This window comes from Empidonax traillii, unplaced genomic scaffold (genome assembly GCF_003031625.1).
Source record: "Empidonax traillii isolate 1590-97213 ecotype Southwest subspecies unplaced genomic scaffold, ASM303162v1 scaffold277:size2070623, whole genome shotgun sequence".
Classification (NCBI taxonomy): Eukaryota; Metazoa; Chordata; class Aves; order Passeriformes; family Tyrannidae; genus Empidonax; species Empidonax traillii.
This window is the reverse complement of record NW_020955470.1, coordinates 412,325-429,570: the sequence shown is the minus strand read 5'-3', so window position 1 is coordinate 429,570 and position 17,246 is coordinate 412,325. Positions and strand designations below refer to the sequence as shown.

The following is a 17,246-nucleotide window of genomic DNA, read 5'->3' as shown; positions in this document are numbered from 1 at the left end:
CTGTCCCTGGCTCTAGTATACACTTAGAATTTCTGTAGTGGTTTGTGAACTGTTCTGAAGTCCACAAATTAAAGAGGCTTGTTTTGTAAGGTCCTGCTGGTGCAACCATTTTGCTTATTAACCCTGTGCAAATTGCTGCTAGATCAGGATTATCTTCCGTTTATTTTTTTCTAGACACAATCCTGTGAATTCTAGACTAAAAATATAGTGCCCTGCCTACGTTTCATGATGTATATATTCCAGCATAACTTCAGGGAAAATTGTTCCTGTCAATCTGGCAGATGTTCTGGACTGACAGGATCTGGGAGTTGGTAGGTTGGTGTCAACCTGGCTTCAGCCCACTTCACTCCTTCGTTTGGGGGGTAGGTGAAAACTGTGGTGTAGCAGAAAGCTCTTGGATTGGTGGATGTCCATGAGAGCAGCAGTTAGGATGACATCACTGTGTTTAGGTGGATACATTATGACTGGTCTGAGAGCATGACAGGTGGCTTCGCACGAGTGGACAGTTAGCACTGAGCCTGGTGAGAGCTCATGTCTGCATGCCTGTGGCTGAGTCTGATTCTGCATCAGCCCTTTTTGAGTCAAATGTGGGAAACCTCATCTGCACGTATGAATGGTGGAGAATACAGTGACTACTGAGTAACAAAATACTCCATAGTAAATAGGAGCTCACTGAAAGGATTGTTTTTTCATCTCTATTTGTAATGTTCCAGCATAGTATTCCAGAAATGTGTGGGAAATCACGTGTCTTTGTTGAGATCAAAAGCTACACACAAAAGTATGATTTATTAAAAAGTGAATTAGCTCATTGTATACTCCAAATTTCATCAGCCCTTCAAAGACTTTGTAGTTAGCATTACTTACTGGTATGTAGACTTTAAAACAGAGCCTTAAGAGTCCTGTCTTTTTGGGATTTTTAGATTGCTTAGCATCATTGTACTGCTTTTTTAATATTTTACTGTGAATCAGTGAGGGTTTTTTTTCCTCCCCTTATATAGTCCCTGCAGAATTTGTCTTTAATCAGTCGCAGTTCTGGGGGAGGCTGATGCACAAACTGCCCTTTTTGGGGGCAGAGTGAGAGAAGCCCAGGGATTTCAGCAGCTCTGCCACTGTCTGTGAAAGGTCTGTACAAGAGGAGGATGGGCAGAAGAAAGGGAGACCAAAAGACAGCTGGTTTGATGAGGCTTTAAGCAGTCCAGCATTATTTGGTGCCAGAATAAGCTTGTTGGATCAAGCTTAGGAACTGATCAGAGCTCAACAAGTTGTCAGATCTCATTGGAGCCTCAGTAACTGGCAGAGTGTGTGTTCTTATCCCTTCTTTTACTTGTCTCTCCCTTTTTTTACCAAGTAAGATTTGTTTGTGTTAACCACCTCTTTGCATTTCTCTTTTAATGAACTGGCCAAGAAAGTAGCTTGAATCAAAAGAGAAATTCTTGGGGCACTCTAGCTGATAATGAATCATGATTCAAATCAGAATTCAGAAACATCATGTTAAATAATACATAATTAGCAAAAGTATGTTAATAATAATTAGCAAAAGTGGTTAACATGAGTGCTGGTGCTAAAGATATAACCATAAGATCTATCTGTAGCACTTGGGGAATTAATGAAGCAGCCAAGCCTTTCACAGCATATCAGCAGTTTATCTGAAAGTAGCTTATTTCTCCAGACTGTGCCTTGTTTCTACTCTGTTGGTCTGAAACACGAGTGGAGACTCCATCTCCCTGGAATTAGTGTGCACACAGTTCCTCCTAGCATTTACTCCAGTGTTACTTGCTCTCCAACCTAAAGTCTCAGCTTTTTCAGTGCAGGGAAATGCAGATTCTGCACATATTGGCTCTCTTTTCCTTAGTTCTCCATTGTTTGATATAAACACCAGCAGAATTGCATACCTCAATACTTGCAGGTTACCTTGACAACACCACAGGAATATTCCTCACTATCTCTGCACTGTAAAGCTGCAGTAAAGCTCTAATTACCACTGGGTTATTGATATAAACTGTTAATAATTTTCTACCTACTGTGTCCTATTGTCTTATTTGCATTTGGAGGAATGTCTCTTGTGGTCTCTTTTGGTTCCATAACCTTTGATCATAACTCTCAAGTCTTCATAGCACAGCACATATCTAAAATGTCCACCAGCATTTATTTTATCTTTTGTTTCTCTACATTTGTAGAGCCTGGAGTAATTCTTAATCCATACTTCTTTCTCCTCATCTATTGTCACTGTTTTTTCTCTCCAACTTGCTTCAGCTGTAATTTGGGTATTTTGTGAGAGGCGTGCTTCTTCAGTAGCATGCATAGTTTCTCTATTATTCTGTGTGCCATTCTAGTAGAAGACCAACCCACTTTCTCAGTGGTCACAGTGATGATCCAATTCTGTATTCTCTCTCTCCTTCTACTGCTCATTCAAGCTGGTCTCTTAAATTTCTTTCTTTCAACACCAGGCTTATCAGATGCTAAAATGGAGGCAACCAAAGATGAACTAGTATCAAATGTTGTTTGTTCTTTGTCATTTAAAATTTATTTACCTATATCTTTCTGCCTTCTCATTAATGCTAGGACAGTATGGAAGGTATGAGTTTAAAGATTTATATGGCCCTCCTAAGCTGTTTGGTTTTGCATACATCTGCTCTATTTCTGGTGTGTTTATCTGGGGTTCCTTTACAAGTCTTTTCCTGTCTGGCGTTTTTCCTTCTGTATTCTAAAAATATCCTTGGCTACTAAACAAAATTGCATCAGCTACAGAGATATATTTCTTCTCCTTAGCTCTAATGAGTAATCCAAATGTCTGATGTGATTTGCCTGAGGTAGTCCAAGGATACTCATCATGTGGATGAAACAAAGCAAGAATATTTCAGTTCAAAGTGATAAAATAAAAGTAATTTTTACATTATAAGCACATGAAAATGTGAAGATTATAGTGTGATTCAAATGTTATCTTAATCATGGAGGTAGTTAGCAGTGGCACTGTCATCCTAAGACAGTTCTTGATTATGTAAATAATTTAATCTTGCAAAATTGTTGTGTTTCACTTTCAGATACCCTATATGACATATGAAAGCTTGTGCAATATGGACTACATGTATATATATATACATATATATGGTTCTTCTGTGTCAAACTACTGTGATCTGTTACAGAGGTGGCCTGAGTGAAGTGCTGTGCAGATATGCCTGTGGTAGTTCTGTTGCCTCATCTCATTTAGATTGGCTCAGATTTCTCTGTGCTGTGTCGTATTTTTGCACATCCTAATTTCTTGTCAACTCATGCTGCCCTGCCTTTAACTATGATCCTTTTAACTGAGTCAGCTGGAGTTAAACTGTACTTTGGCTGCACATGCCAACACTGAACAAGACAGTGCCGTTGCCCTTTAGCATTTTGTTGACAGTACACCACCACATCGACTTGGTCTTTTGATACTTTTCTGTCAGTCATGTCATGCTGTATAGATACCTATTCCCTGGCACACTGGATCTCTCTGACTTGCTGTTATCAAGTTCATGGTGCTCCTTTTCAATGTGTTTGTTTCCAAAGTTCACCACTTACCTGACAGATGAGAAAAAGGGTCTGTGGTAGAGGAGAGTTAACACGAAACATAAAACGACACACTTCAGTTTGCATACTATTGATACAGATTTGCTTTAACAAATTGCTTGCTACTTTTTTTCTTCTTTTTTCTTTTTTGAGATGAATCATTTCAAGACAGCTTGTGGCTTTGCATCTGAGAGGGCTGTTAGGCTCTTCCCTCAGCCAGGGCACAGCTTTTCCCATTTCATCTTTCTGGCATTCATACAGAAATGCTTGCACTTCTCTTTCCTGATTGAAGAAGGTCCTGTCTTGCCTCCTTAGAACAGGAAAGTTCTTGCCTTGCTGCCCTGTAGGTTGGCTGAAGCTTTGCCTGCCAGGATCACTGCAAAACCTGACTAACTACCATGATGTGTATGCAACTAAAAGGTGAAATCCATTTTTGTAAACAAGGCACCATCCCTCCCATTTTGAGTATTGCTTCAGTACTAAACACGTATATCTTGTTTTGGCTCCTGCACAAGAGTGGATGTCACTAATATGTAGAGCTTCCTCCATTTAAGTTCTTTTGAGATGTTTTCCTCAGTGTTACAGAAGAGCTAAATTTTTGTTTGTGAGGATGCAAGTTGCAGGAATTCTTTTACTAATATCTCTGGCAATCAGCTGCTCTGTGTTTCATAATGTATTTTGGACACCATGTTCTTGCCAGCATGAGCTTGCAATGCCTCCTCCCCCACTTGGTCCTTTTGATAGAATTTTGAGTATGGAAAGTCCTCTTTCAGCACCAATAGCTACATGTTACCTGTACCACCTTTCAAGGCATCCATGTACATGCCAGACTCTTTATGGAACTTCTTTTAACAGCTGGGAAAAGTAAGCTTTTAACTTTTTTTAAAGTACATTGTTAGGTTAAGCTTGACAAGCATTTTATAAATACGAAGTCATCAATAGATTATAAGAACTGACCACATGGCTGGTATTTATAGGACCTATCCTGCAAAACAATTGCAATCTGTTTAATCTGTGTTAGGTTCATTTTGCTGATACAGACAGCTCAGAGAATCATAGCATGCCTTGCGTTGGAAGGGACCTTAAAGGTCATGTAGTTCAACCCCCCCTGCCATGGGCAGGGACACCTTCCATTAAACCAGGTTGCTCAGAGATCCATCCAGCCTGGCCTTGGGCATTTACAGGGATGGAGCATCCACAACTTCTCTTACCTTTAAAATTTAGTTTTGATAGCAATGCCAGGGGAACAAAGTCACCTACAGGTTAACTGAGAACTCTGTGTAACTTAGCAGTGGTACAGACAAACTTGCACGTTAGGGAGTAATCTGGGGGTTGCATTTACATGACCTAGTTTTTGCAGAGAAATGCCATTACTGTGTCTGGCTTGAGCAGTTACTTCCACCTTTCTGCTCTAAGTTGCAGCTGTATAACAAAGGATCTCTGACGGATGGACAGAATGGCAAGTGTTGACTATTTCAGTAACATTTAACCTAGGAATGTCAAAAACATGCTTCAGATGCATTCGGTGTATCAAATTAAGAGAAGCAATTTGGTTACATAATACTGGGAAACACTGGGGAACACAAACTACAAAATCTGCTTGACATAAAAAGCTTGATATGAAAAGATTGAAAGGATGCTGGGTTTTGTGAGGGAAGGACAGCTGAAAGCTCTAATAACAAGTCTATCAGGTTCCCTGGGAAGAAGTCCTTTCTCCTCTTTTGTACTATAGTTTTCAGCCAGGAACTCCATTACAGTGCCCTATGCTTTTAAAAATCCAGATAGTAGACATTGCCAACACATTCCTCTTGAAGAGAAGGTAGTAGTTCTTCCCATGCTCTATAGGCTTTGCCTTTTGCCTGCCCCTGTGTCCTGGGCTCCAGGACTGTGTCCCAGCTTCAAGGTAATTCACTTCTCCCAGCCTCTCCATGGTCTGCTCACTCAGGCACATTCTTAGGTTCTAGTTCCATGTTTGCCTGCCTTCAGGCTGACAATTTCACCCTCTGTCCCTCCTCCAACTCACTGTGGTTTCCAAGGTAAATACGAGTTTGATTTAGCACAGTAATTCTGTTCTGCATTTCTTGGACACAAATCCATTTTCACCAGTAGCTTCCCACCCTCCAGAGAAGAAGCCATTAGTCATTTTTATAGAGAGATGTTCAACCCCTAAACGCAGCAAGTTAAAGCAATAAACTGTCAACTCATACACCAAAGGTAGAATTTGTCCATGTTCATTTAGACAGCTAAAAGTTAGACATTCTTCTGTGAGCTTTATCATGAGTGAACTGTCTACTTCTGGAAGGTGATTTGCTGTTGCAGTGCACCAATGAAAGCGTCCATTGTTTATGCCAGTGAGAAAGGTATACATACTCTGAAGCATTAATTAAAATAGCTTTTATTAGAGATAAGGAATAAGTTGATAGCATAGATAATCACAAAATTAGGGAATGTTGAGATTGGGAGGGATGTCTGAAGGTCATCTGATCTACCCCTGTGCTCGAATAGAGCCACGTAAAGCTGTTTACCCAAGACTATGTTAGATGGCTTTTGAATATCTCTGAGGATAGACACCTTCCAGCCTCTCTGGAAAACCTGCTCTAATGCTTGATCACACTCACAGTGAAGAACTGCCTCCAGATGCTCATATGACATCTCCTATTTCAGTTTGTGCACATTAGCTCTGATCCTGTCACTGGGCACCACTGAGAAGAGCCCAGTTCTGTCCTCTTTGCACCCTCCCTTCAGGTATTTATAAACATGCTGAGATCCCCTTGAGCCTTCTCTTCTCCAGGCTGAACAGTCTTAGGTCTCCCAGTCTTTCCTCATAGGAGGGATGCTCTGGTCCTTTCATCAGCTCTGTGGTACTTGCATCCCATCGGAGACCAAGAACCCAGCATTTTGCAGCATCAGACCGCTAGTCACAGCATAGCATGCTACACTTGGTCCCATCCATGCTAAGGTTCCTTAGAGTTATGGTCTTTAGCACTTCAGTAGGATTTTCTTAGAGGTAAACAATGCCATTTGTCACTTCTACTGTCAAACCAAAGGATGTCACCCTGAGAACATGGCTGCTTCGCTTCAACATAAAGATGAGGACACACAGGTGGTGTAATTGCTGGTGCCAAGTGGGAGCTGCTTGCCTGCTCCTCCATGGTGATTAGTTGACAAGGTTTATCCTCCACCCAGGAGATAAGTGCAGCACAGCATAGGCATGAAGGCCAAGCTGTATGTGCAGCACAAATCAACACAGTGCAACTAAGTATAGCACAAGCTACAACCACTTAGGTCAACTGTTCTGTAGATCACTGACTCCTTAATACACCACAGCCTTCCCGTTGGGATCACTGCAGCTGGCTGTCCGGTGTTCCAGGACCAGTTCACTAGCAGACACAGTTGACTACAGAGGGAGCCTGGGACTAACTCAGACTTGTGTGAGTAACTTCTAGGTGAGATGAGTCTCTTATGCAAACAATGCTGAGTAGTCTCCAGAACTCTGGGTTTTCAGTTCATTGTTCTTGAATCATTAATTATATCATGGTCTCATGGGAACAGGTAGCAGGTGGGGTTTTTTTCTGCAGCTCAGCATGCATGCACCTGCCTCGCTTAGATGGCAGTGTGTCTTTCCCAAAAGGGAAGACTTTTTCAGGCTTGTTTATCTGCTTAACATTTTGTGTTAATTATACTCTATCCATTTTAGTTTCTGCTAGAGATAACTACGGCTCCCTTGTGGAGCCATGTCAGGTACCAATAATGCTTATAACCACATATCCATATACATGGTGTGTCTCTGTATTCTGTCTGTCACGTTCTGTCCTGTGTAATGCAGTGTCTCATGACAGATAAGAGAAGAAGGTCAGTGCAGTGTGTGGCTTCTCATTTGTTGGCAGGGTGTTTCACTGCAGACACACTATTGGTCTTGTACAGCTTGTGTATTCATATTGCAGTGCATGGAAAAACTATGCCATGGGAAACTAAGCACTGTAGAAACCCAGAGCAAAAGCACCCTCTGCTCTAGAGGCTTCACTGTATACTCTTCTTCTTCTCTGTGAAATAAGGTGTCACATCTCATCTACCAAACCATTTGGGATCTTCTCAAAAGAGGGAAACTGCCTTGATCGTTGTGTTATATTGCTGTGATAAAAATCATGAACACCTCTTACGCTGGGGTGTGCTTGGTGGGACTGGCAGGCTAGAATCTTGTCCAGAACAGCTCACTTCTTTCTTCAGACCATTGATCTTTATGATCATCCATCCAAATAATCATCACTGTCAGATGTATGAAAAGACTGGGCTTAAACATACATAAACACTGTATGTTTAAGAAAAGGAGCGTATTTTTCCTTGGTCACAGCACCAAGGCTGACAGAGCTCAAGGAGTATTTGGCACATGGTGTGACTCTCGGGGATGGTCCTGTGCAGGGCTAAGGGCTGGGCTCTGCGATCCTTGTGGGTCCCTTCCAACTCGGCATGTTCTGTGATTCTGTGATTTGAATGATTCACTGCAGGAGGTATAATTATTTCAGAATGCACTAGGTGCTTGTATTTTGTAGAATTTGTTTGGAATTTGATTTTAATTATTCATGTGTTTTGTCACAGGATACAAACAGACTGAACTGGATAATAATGTGAATTTTTCACCTTAAACACGTTTTGACATCTGATCAGTTCTAGTAATATTGTACGTGATCTTGGTAATGGTGAATAATCATGAGATGAGATGATACCTGAGCATGAATAGCACTATAATTTAAAGGCTTATTTTACCTCTTTGCTTATTATTTCCTCTCAGATTGTTTTCTTGCAGAGATGTGCACAGCTTCTTTGCAAAAAAAGCCACAGTGTGATTGGTGTGATTTTTTTCAGTCTCTCATATCAGATTCTAATAATATGCATTGAGAATTCAGCCTTTCATACTGTGCATTTAATTTCCTGTTAACTATGTTAGTGGCCATAAACTGATTACATCCCACTGAGGTAATTGTCTATCATCTGAAATATTTAGAGTATGTTCATGGCTGGTTCTGTATGAGTGGAGAGCAAAGTTCAGTGAAGACTATTTTAAAGAGAGATCAATTATTTATATGTTTAGAAGGGTTGCTAAAAATTTAGCTGGCCCTAAAATCCCTTGAACTAGACACAGTGCAACAAATTTACCCTGTTGTGGTTTTTTAAATTTTGATAAATATTACCTGTTATTTTTTAACTTTTTGGTGATACCACCTTCTGTTTGAGAGTAGTGGATACTTATAAAGAACTTAATTCACATTCATTCAAGACATTTTATTTTCTCTAAGTTGTAGTAGTGGTGCCATCAATTATATTTTTTTTACTGTTTATTTTATTAATGTCATCCAAGATCTATTAAGAATTCAGTTCACTTTAATTAGTGGAGACTATTTGTTCGTGAGCATCACTGCTGATCAAGCTTTGCTGGTGTTGGAAACTGGAGTTTTTACTATTGATCTAAGTCAGGAGCATTGCAAGAACTGGAGTTTTGCTGAGGTGATTGCAAACAAAGTATAACAGCTCTTAAAAATTAGGATCTTGGCAAGCAAGGTGATGGAATGTTCAAATAAGTGTGGATTCCCAAGATGATCAGGGAGAGATTTTGAGCTTTTGGAAAATTATTCAAAATATGTATGTAGTAGGTAAAGGGAGCCACCTAGAGTTAGCCTATAGGAATCTCTAGATGTAAATGTATGTCTGATCTTCTGCCTCTTACTGCAGTTCAGGTGCCAAACTGAGAGCTAAACGTTAAACCCATTTATCTCTAGCAAGCCCTCTCCTGAGAGCAGGCACCAAAATAAGATTAGAATCCCCTTTAATATGTTTTTACAATGCTACTGAAGGATTAGTATAGTTGCTGCATGTTATATTAAAGAGCGTTGGGAGAAAAAAGATTGATACTAAAATCTCCCTCCTTCCAGTTGAGGACTCTGACTGGTATAGTATATAATTAGGCTCTTTCCAGTAACTCTTTGGACATGTGGTTCCTGCCTCTTAACAATAGTTTCCTTGCTTCAGTGGGAAGATTAGAAGGTTCCTTCTCTTTGGTTCCTCTTTATCTGGGATGGTAGCCTAGAAAAATAGCAATCTGATGTCCTGCGAGCTGAGAAGACCTTAGCCTGAAACCAGTTCTTGGAAGAGATTTGCTAACAGTAAATTTGTCATACAGCCCCTCTTGCATCTCTAGTAGCTGCAATGTTTTGTGCTGGACTTAAAACTGTTGCTCTCATATTCCATGCTGTGCTGGACCTTTGGGGAATTAGACAACATTTGGTTTTCTGGACTGGAGATTCTTCAGTGCAAGGACTGACTCCTTAAGATCTTCCAAGTTTCCTAGGAAGATACTTCTCTGATCGGGGCTTGGGAACTGGTATCATCTTCTTCAGTAGAGGTGCCTAAATTTGGAATACATTTTATTTTAGTTGTCAAAGCAAGCATTCTGAATTTCACCCTGAAGCCATCCCAATCTCCTTTGAAAATCCAAGCTGCAGTTTGTCTGGAAAAGGAGAATCTCAGGTGTAGTGTTCCCCTTTTTCTCTCCCACTTGGGTGTATCAGACAGGCATCTTGTCAGCCAGAAACAGAAGCTTTTAAAATGGGTCAGTCAAGTGTTTATAGTTGCATTGCACATAATTTTCCCACATAACTTTGCATATCTCTGAGAATAATAGTGCAGTCATTCCTGGAAACACACTTGGACATGTAGTTGGGGCCATGCAGGTGGGTCTCAGAGTCACAATCCACGTGTTTTTAGACTTACCTTCCATGGTGGAAGTGTTAATCACAGCCTGTGCCAAGGAAGGCGAGGTGAGCTTTAGACTGTACCTGGAAGCAGTTCCTTGGGCACTTATATTGGACTAAAATCCTTTAACTTCTGATGCCAGGCACTTAATTAAGGTTTATTTTTGGTCCCTTTCTTATTCCAGGATGCTTGGAGTTAAGACTGACCATTCAGATTGCTTCAGAGGCTCTCAAAATCCATATTGATTAGTTGCTGTAATTCTTTAAAATAAAATTATGGATGTCAGAACAGATTATAATTTCTGTCAGCACAGTTTATTTTGCATGGAAAATGAAAACACCTTCGAGTACATTCAGGAAGTATTTGTAAATATTTCAAGTGGATATGGCTTGTTCTGATTTTGGAACAGAAATTTCTTGGCATCTAAACAAGTAATTTTCCTTAACTTGCTACCCAAAAGTATGAAGTCCTCTGCTCTTCAAGACATCAGAGCATTACTGGATGTTAGTAGACCCTGGCTACTGTGTGCCTGTATATCTACAGGCCCTTAGAATTTGCATTATACCTTTTTCTCTATGCCTACCAGCTCCAGCATGCAAGTCCTCTCACTGGAAAGACAAGTGACTGGTATGTACTGTACTGGGTTTTGTTGCATCTGCCCCCTTCTTCCTTCCCAAAGCAATTGCAACAAAGAGACCATACCATTGGCAACACTTGCTCTTCCTCCCCTTTGATTTCTCTATTATTTTGCCAGCATTGTACACAATGTCATGTGTCAGTAGGGCCCTGGGGAATTGTCCATACCACAGGCTTCAGATTGCAGCATGTCTTGATACTATCTTTCTTTAAAAGAAAAAGTGCTTCCCATGCACTGCAAAGGGGAAGCCATAAACCCTAGGGATGATTCCTTGTTTCTAGGAGAATTGCAGTAAGTTCTAGCAGTATTACAAGGTGAAGTGCTAAGCGCACCAAACTAAAATTGGTGATGTAATAAAGCCATCAAACTCACTGAAAAAGCATCAGTTTATGAGAACTGAAAGTGTATCTTCCAGTAAATGCCTTGGTATTCCAGAAAACTGGGCAAGAATGATACCAAAGCTTTAAAAACGGATTACTGATCCTAAATTCTGTATCTCAAAAGCAGCGTAGAAATCTTTTTTCAGAAAGCAGAGAAAGAAAGAAAACAATTGCAGATCTATTATTGTCAAAGACATGACCTCAGCACAGCAGAGGAGTTGCTTTTGGAGTCTGTAAGAGTGCTTTCTTTGAGACTGGAACCCAGACATTGTGGCTGAAAGGAAAAACTCCATCAGAAATCAATTAGGTCCAGTTAAACTCGAGTATTATTTTGGGACAAAAAGACTGTTTTTGTTGCTTGAACTGCTAAAAATTAACAAAAGCAGTATTTTAACAAGGAGCTTACTGGCAAAGCCAAAATTTCACTGTTGCTGTAACCAGTACTTCTTACTGTTTAATGTCTGTCATACACGTGTAACCTCAAGTATAATAACATCTGATATTTGACAGGTTTTAGTGCATTTAACTGTATGGCACCCATGGTGTGTAAGGAGGTTATTGTCTTCAAGCTACAGCTAGAGAGTTCTGGTTTAGTATGAGATTATGAAAGTATGAGTTAGCTGAGATCTCATCTACCTTGAGCAGTTTAGAAGTTAATTATCTGAGTTGTCTGGGCTATGGCCCCCATTGAGAGAGAAGACCCCCCAGGTAGCAATCCATCCCCACCCTTAAATGATAAACCAACAACAGAGGTGCCTCTCTTTGTTGTCAAGGGTTGGAGCACAAAACGAGAAATCTCATGCCAGGGAAGATGAAGTGTCCCCTCAGGGACACAAGTGGCTTCCTATGGGATGAGGGAAGCAGAACATGCTCTCCCACCTCCCAGGGCAGACCTGTTACAATAAGCCATTCTTTTTCTCTGATAGTTAGTAATTGATGGGATTTGTTACTCCACTGCAGGTTGGGCTTTTCTTTAATTTTCACAAACTAGGTGGGGAGAGGCATGCTTGGTAGTACTGGTGCGTTTAGATGGGAGGCCACAAGGAAAATCCAGCTGTACCAGGGAGCAGTGCTGGTGACTCAGTAAACAGCATGGCACTAAGTGTCCTGGCACAGTGCTTTTGAGCATTGCCTTCCTGGCTGTGCCGTAGGTAAAATCGCAGAGCTGCTAGTCATTACAGGATCATACTTCACAAGAGTAAGGTATTAAACCCCAGACAAATTATATGATAACTCTGCCCCCCTTGCCTTTACCTGCAGCTTCACCTAAATTACACAGTCTTACCCACAACCTTATTTAAACCTTTCTGAGTACAGGTGGAGCTGCTGTTTTCTGTCCCAGAGGTGGCAGCAGTCTGGAGCAAGTGAAGTGATTTCTACATATGCAAGAAGTAAATCCCTTTGGGATTTTAAATGGAGAGCACTATGGAAATGTAATATATCATTACTTCTTGAAGTTACTTAATATTTAGAGTTGAAATTTTGCAATATCCCAGTAAATGTAAGTGGTTCACTGCAGTTGGTGCTAGTGTTCATGCAGCAACCCAGAGAAGCACTCTCCCCCCAATAAGCAGAGAGCAGAACAATGAGCAAAGAGGAGCAGCAGTGCTTGTGTTTGACTTGCGGTTCTGGTTTTGCTCCATGTGGGAGCTTGCCACAACAGGGAGATGACCAAATATTTGCAAGCAGTTCAGAACCCCTGCCCTTCCCACCCTCACTCAGCTAGTCGTGAAAGTAGTTGAACTACAGGCAGGTACAGACAGTTCACCATGGATGTTTGCACCACTAAACCCAACGCAGCTGATACCAGCTTGCATTTGACTTTAAGTTCATATTGCAGCTTTAGTTCCGTGATTCTTCCTTTATTGCCTTGTGAATTCCTTCTAATTACTCTGTGGTGTATTTTAGAGACTTCAGAATAACAACAGGTAAATCCACCCCATCTGCAGACTCCTCCAAGGTAAGGGAGGAAATCTGCCCTGGTATTACACATGTCTGCCAGGCAAAGCCTCTGGATGGCTGAGACCTTCCCACCACACAGGTCCAGAGCACTTTAGGGAAGAAAACTGACCTCTTGTCAATCCACTTTGAAGTTGTTGGAAGCAGTTCTTGGTGGCAAGAGCAGGCTGCCTGAAAGCCTCCTCGTTGCTGGCCCAGTTTTGATTGCTCCTCTCTATCATCCCCTGGCACCACATCTTTAATAAGACCAGCATTGTTTTAGCAGATGAACCCAGAGGGAGTTAGTGGAACTCTTGGCACAGAAAACAAGACAGAGTCTGGAGGCTGACTGTTCTTTGGCTCTGGCCTTCCCTTCCAAACTCGGAATCTCACAGACTGTCCCTGGAGTGTTTCTAGCTTCCAAGAGCTATCAGCAGTATCTGCGGGACAGGATGGAGATTTTTCCTTCACAAGAAATCCTTAGAAAAGGAGCAGAAAAATAAATGGTCAAATAGATGTGTCTTGGTTTGCCTTTGCTATCCCAGCCTGGATGGTATAATGGTGTGATGTCTTTTAGAAAGCTGTGAAGCTGTTCTTTCAGCTTACTGTATATGAGACTAGGAGGATTTTTGGGGCCTGGGCTGGGCATAGGTCATGACATTGTGGAAACTGTCCATAGCCATTCAAGAGACACAACCATGAGTGAGAACTCTGGCTTCAGATTGGAGGCAGCTTGTTTTAGTAAGACAGATGGTATTACCTGGTGTGGAAACATAGTGATTCAGAAGCTGCTTCACATACAGCACAGCCTTGTGCTTGGCAAAGGGAGACTGGTGCTGGGAGGTTTAAGGTGATCAGCCTCTCTAATGTATGCTGTTTTGCAATTCAGAAGTGTTACACAGGCTTCTAGGGCCGGCTAAGTTATGCCTGGTCACAGTTCTGCAATTCGGAATAGTAGTGTGCAAAGGAGGCTTTCAGTGCCTGACTCGAGTGTCTCTTGCTGCACCATGGAATTCTTTCCCAGTTTGAGCTGCAATGTTTTTGTTGCAACTTGTTTTTAACATGTGAGTCTTGAAATCAATTTCTAAATCTCTTAGAGTATCAAACCTTGAATACAGCATAATTTCACTGATTCCAAGTGAGGGCTTTCAGAATGGACTATAACGTGGATATTTATTCTTCTTGATCTGTCATTGTGTTTCCATGCTAGCACTACCCCTGTTGCTACCCAGTAATCAACTGTTATGGAAACAATACATCGTCCCTAGGGTAAGGTTACAAAAGCATTCAACCACAGTGCACCCACTGGATGAATCCAGTTTTAGCAACATGGTGTTTAAAGCATTTTACTCTGCTCATAAAGCATCAGCAAGATGTGCTCCCTTGAAGCCAGCCTCACATTACCAGTTTCTCTGTATTCTTTCTCAGGCCCTACATGTCCATTGGAACGCTACGTGATCAAGTCATCTATCCAGACTCAGTGGACGACATGCATGAGAAAGGCTACCAAGACCAAGATCTGGAGTCTATTCTGCAGATGGTTCATCTGTACCACATAGTTCAAAGAGAAGGAGGTAAAGTGCATATTTTTGTAAAAAGCTTTACAAAATCCTTTCCCCGCACATGTAGCTTAATGTGACTGATCTTTGCTAACTGAACTGGCAAAACAGGATTCTGACCTTTTGTGGTTTTGGGAGCTGCACTGCCACATGGTTGTTGCTAACTGATGCTAACGGAGGGAGAATAGCTTAGTGCTTCTCTCCTCCCCTCCCCAGTAAATCCATGCCCAAGCTAAACATCACATCCTTGTTCTCTTGTAATGGCCAGTCTTTTCCTGGTATTGGGAGATCACTGACCTTTCTTAATCTTAGAAAATGTAACCTGTCTTAAAATCTTGTAATGTCACTGACTACATCAACTTGAAAGCATGTGAATGAAGAGAGTCAGATCCGCTTTCACCTCGCTGGTTTGTGAGATCAGCAGGAGCATGTGCCATGAGAAGGAGTGTCAGATACCACCCCACCAGAGTAAGCAAGTTAACCAAACAACACTGACTGGCAGCAGAGTGTTGCCATCTACTGCTTGCTATTTAAGTTGCCATGTGTTCTCAGCATTGTTTGTTTTCAGAGTAGGGGACAGAGTAAATACAATGGCACTATAAATGTCAAGATGTTAAAGGTTTCTTTTGTGTCTAAGTAACTGGAGCATTTCATGGCTTTTTTTCCCAAGCATAGCAATAACTTTTGTCCTTCTTTTCCTACCAGCCACTAATCTCTAGTTTTAATTTCCTCCCCGTCATTATGCTTTTAAAACAGACACAGGATGGTAACATTTAGAGAAAAGAAAAAGGATCTTTAAACCATTCTAAAGGGCTGATTTGGGAGTGCTGAATGTACCCTGCCTCTCTCTGCCAGCTGTCAGTGCTCCTTTTTGAGCAGGTACTGTGAGTGCATTGCCTTGTAATGTGTGTGCTTGGTTACTCTCAGGATCATTCTGACAATAGAGAGTGGTGCTTCAGCCACTGGGAATCCCAAGACAGTATCTAAATTCCTATTTCTGGATTGCAGCCTGTTGCTCTGTTCAAAAGGCAGAAGGTGTCTTTATTTTTGAAGTATGCAATGGACACTGCAGTGTCTTTTCTGCACGTTTTAGAGTGGGGAGTTGTAATTGTTTGCAGCAGCAATTGTATACCTCACCTTGCAATCCTGTTGTTAAACTCTTATTTTGGCTTAATGCTTTTTGTTAAGAATATGATAATGATTGTTAGTCCTCAAGTTGCAACAGAAAATAAGAATCTACCATCATTCTGATTCTTATTCAGATCTGATCCTATGACACAAAAATTGAAAAAGTGGGTAGAGAGAGCTAAACTCAGTGATCGGAATAATTGCAGAGAAGGCTTCTACTCCCCGCACTGACATTATAACTATTCCTGTTAGTATTCCTGAGCCATTTACTTCAGTTGGTGAAGTGCCCAGGTTGCAGAAGAACAAGCAGAAGTGTTAGGGAGCTGGAAAAGGAGGAGCAGTTAAATTGTCAGTGGCAAGAAGTTATGTGGAGTATGCATTCATTGTGTGCTGGTACTTTTAGATGCACTGAGCGACACATAACCCTTAGCAGCCAAAACCATTCCCCAGCAGTCTCCGAATGTTCATCATTGTGGTTTCTGACCCTGCAGCTGGAGCATGGAACTGATGGTGGGGCAGTTACTGTGCTCCACGTACAAGAGCCTTGGCTGGAGTCACTGATCTGTATTGCCAAGCTGAAACCCCAGGTTTGGATCAGTCTCACTCTGCTTTCTCTGCCCAAGAAAGTATTTATTGCTGACCCCATTCTTGCTTTTCTGCCTGTCTGACTGCACATGCACAACACACACAGTCTATTAAAAAGTCTGGAGGACACTGTTAATGTTCGCTGGTGCTCTGCTGAAGCTCAGGGTAGGGGCACAATGTGCAAAAGTTCGCACAGACGTTGGAAAAAAATGCATCTTAGGTACTTTGTGATCTAAAGTGACAGAAATGGGCAAAGCCGGAAAACAGGAAGAGAGATTATCACATACCAGAAGTTTTTAGGACCATAATATACTTACTTGTTCCCTTTTTTTCTTGAGCATTTGCAGGAGACAAGTGCCAAGGTAGGAGCAGAGAGGAAATCCGTGACATATGATTTGACACGTTACTCGAGTTTCTTATGCTTACATATTTTTTAAAGCTGCCCTTGCCTGGAACAAAGACTTATATTCTGTTTTTTCTGAACTAGCAGGACAGAGAAATACTTGTTGAAAGTGAACAATTGAAATTTTTTGTTTATACACAAATTAATATTTTTAATGCCAGTTTTTATTTTATTCTTTTACTTAAAATATTACTTTAAAACTAAAATTATTTTTATTAAAAATGGAACTTTATTCTTTGTGAAATAGTGAAGAATCCAATAGAAAGCTTGTAGAACAAAGGATTTGCCCCAAACCATCTTTGTCCTTTCTGCAAACTGCTTTGATGCTTGAC

At 41.1% G+C, this 17,246-nt stretch overlaps 1 protein-coding gene across 1 annotated transcript in view; it reads left to right on the top strand.

Annotated features, from left to right (window-relative positions):
- ABCD2 (ATP binding cassette subfamily D member 2) overlaps positions 1-17,246 on the top strand; it is a 44,805-nt gene that overhangs the window by 15,040 nt on the left and 12,519 nt on the right. The window contains exon 7 of the mRNA XM_027890131.1: positions 14,668-14,813. Within this exon, the coding sequence (XP_027745932.1) occupies positions 14,668-14,813 (146 nt within the window). The remainder of the gene's footprint in view (positions 1-14,667; positions 14,814-17,246) is intronic.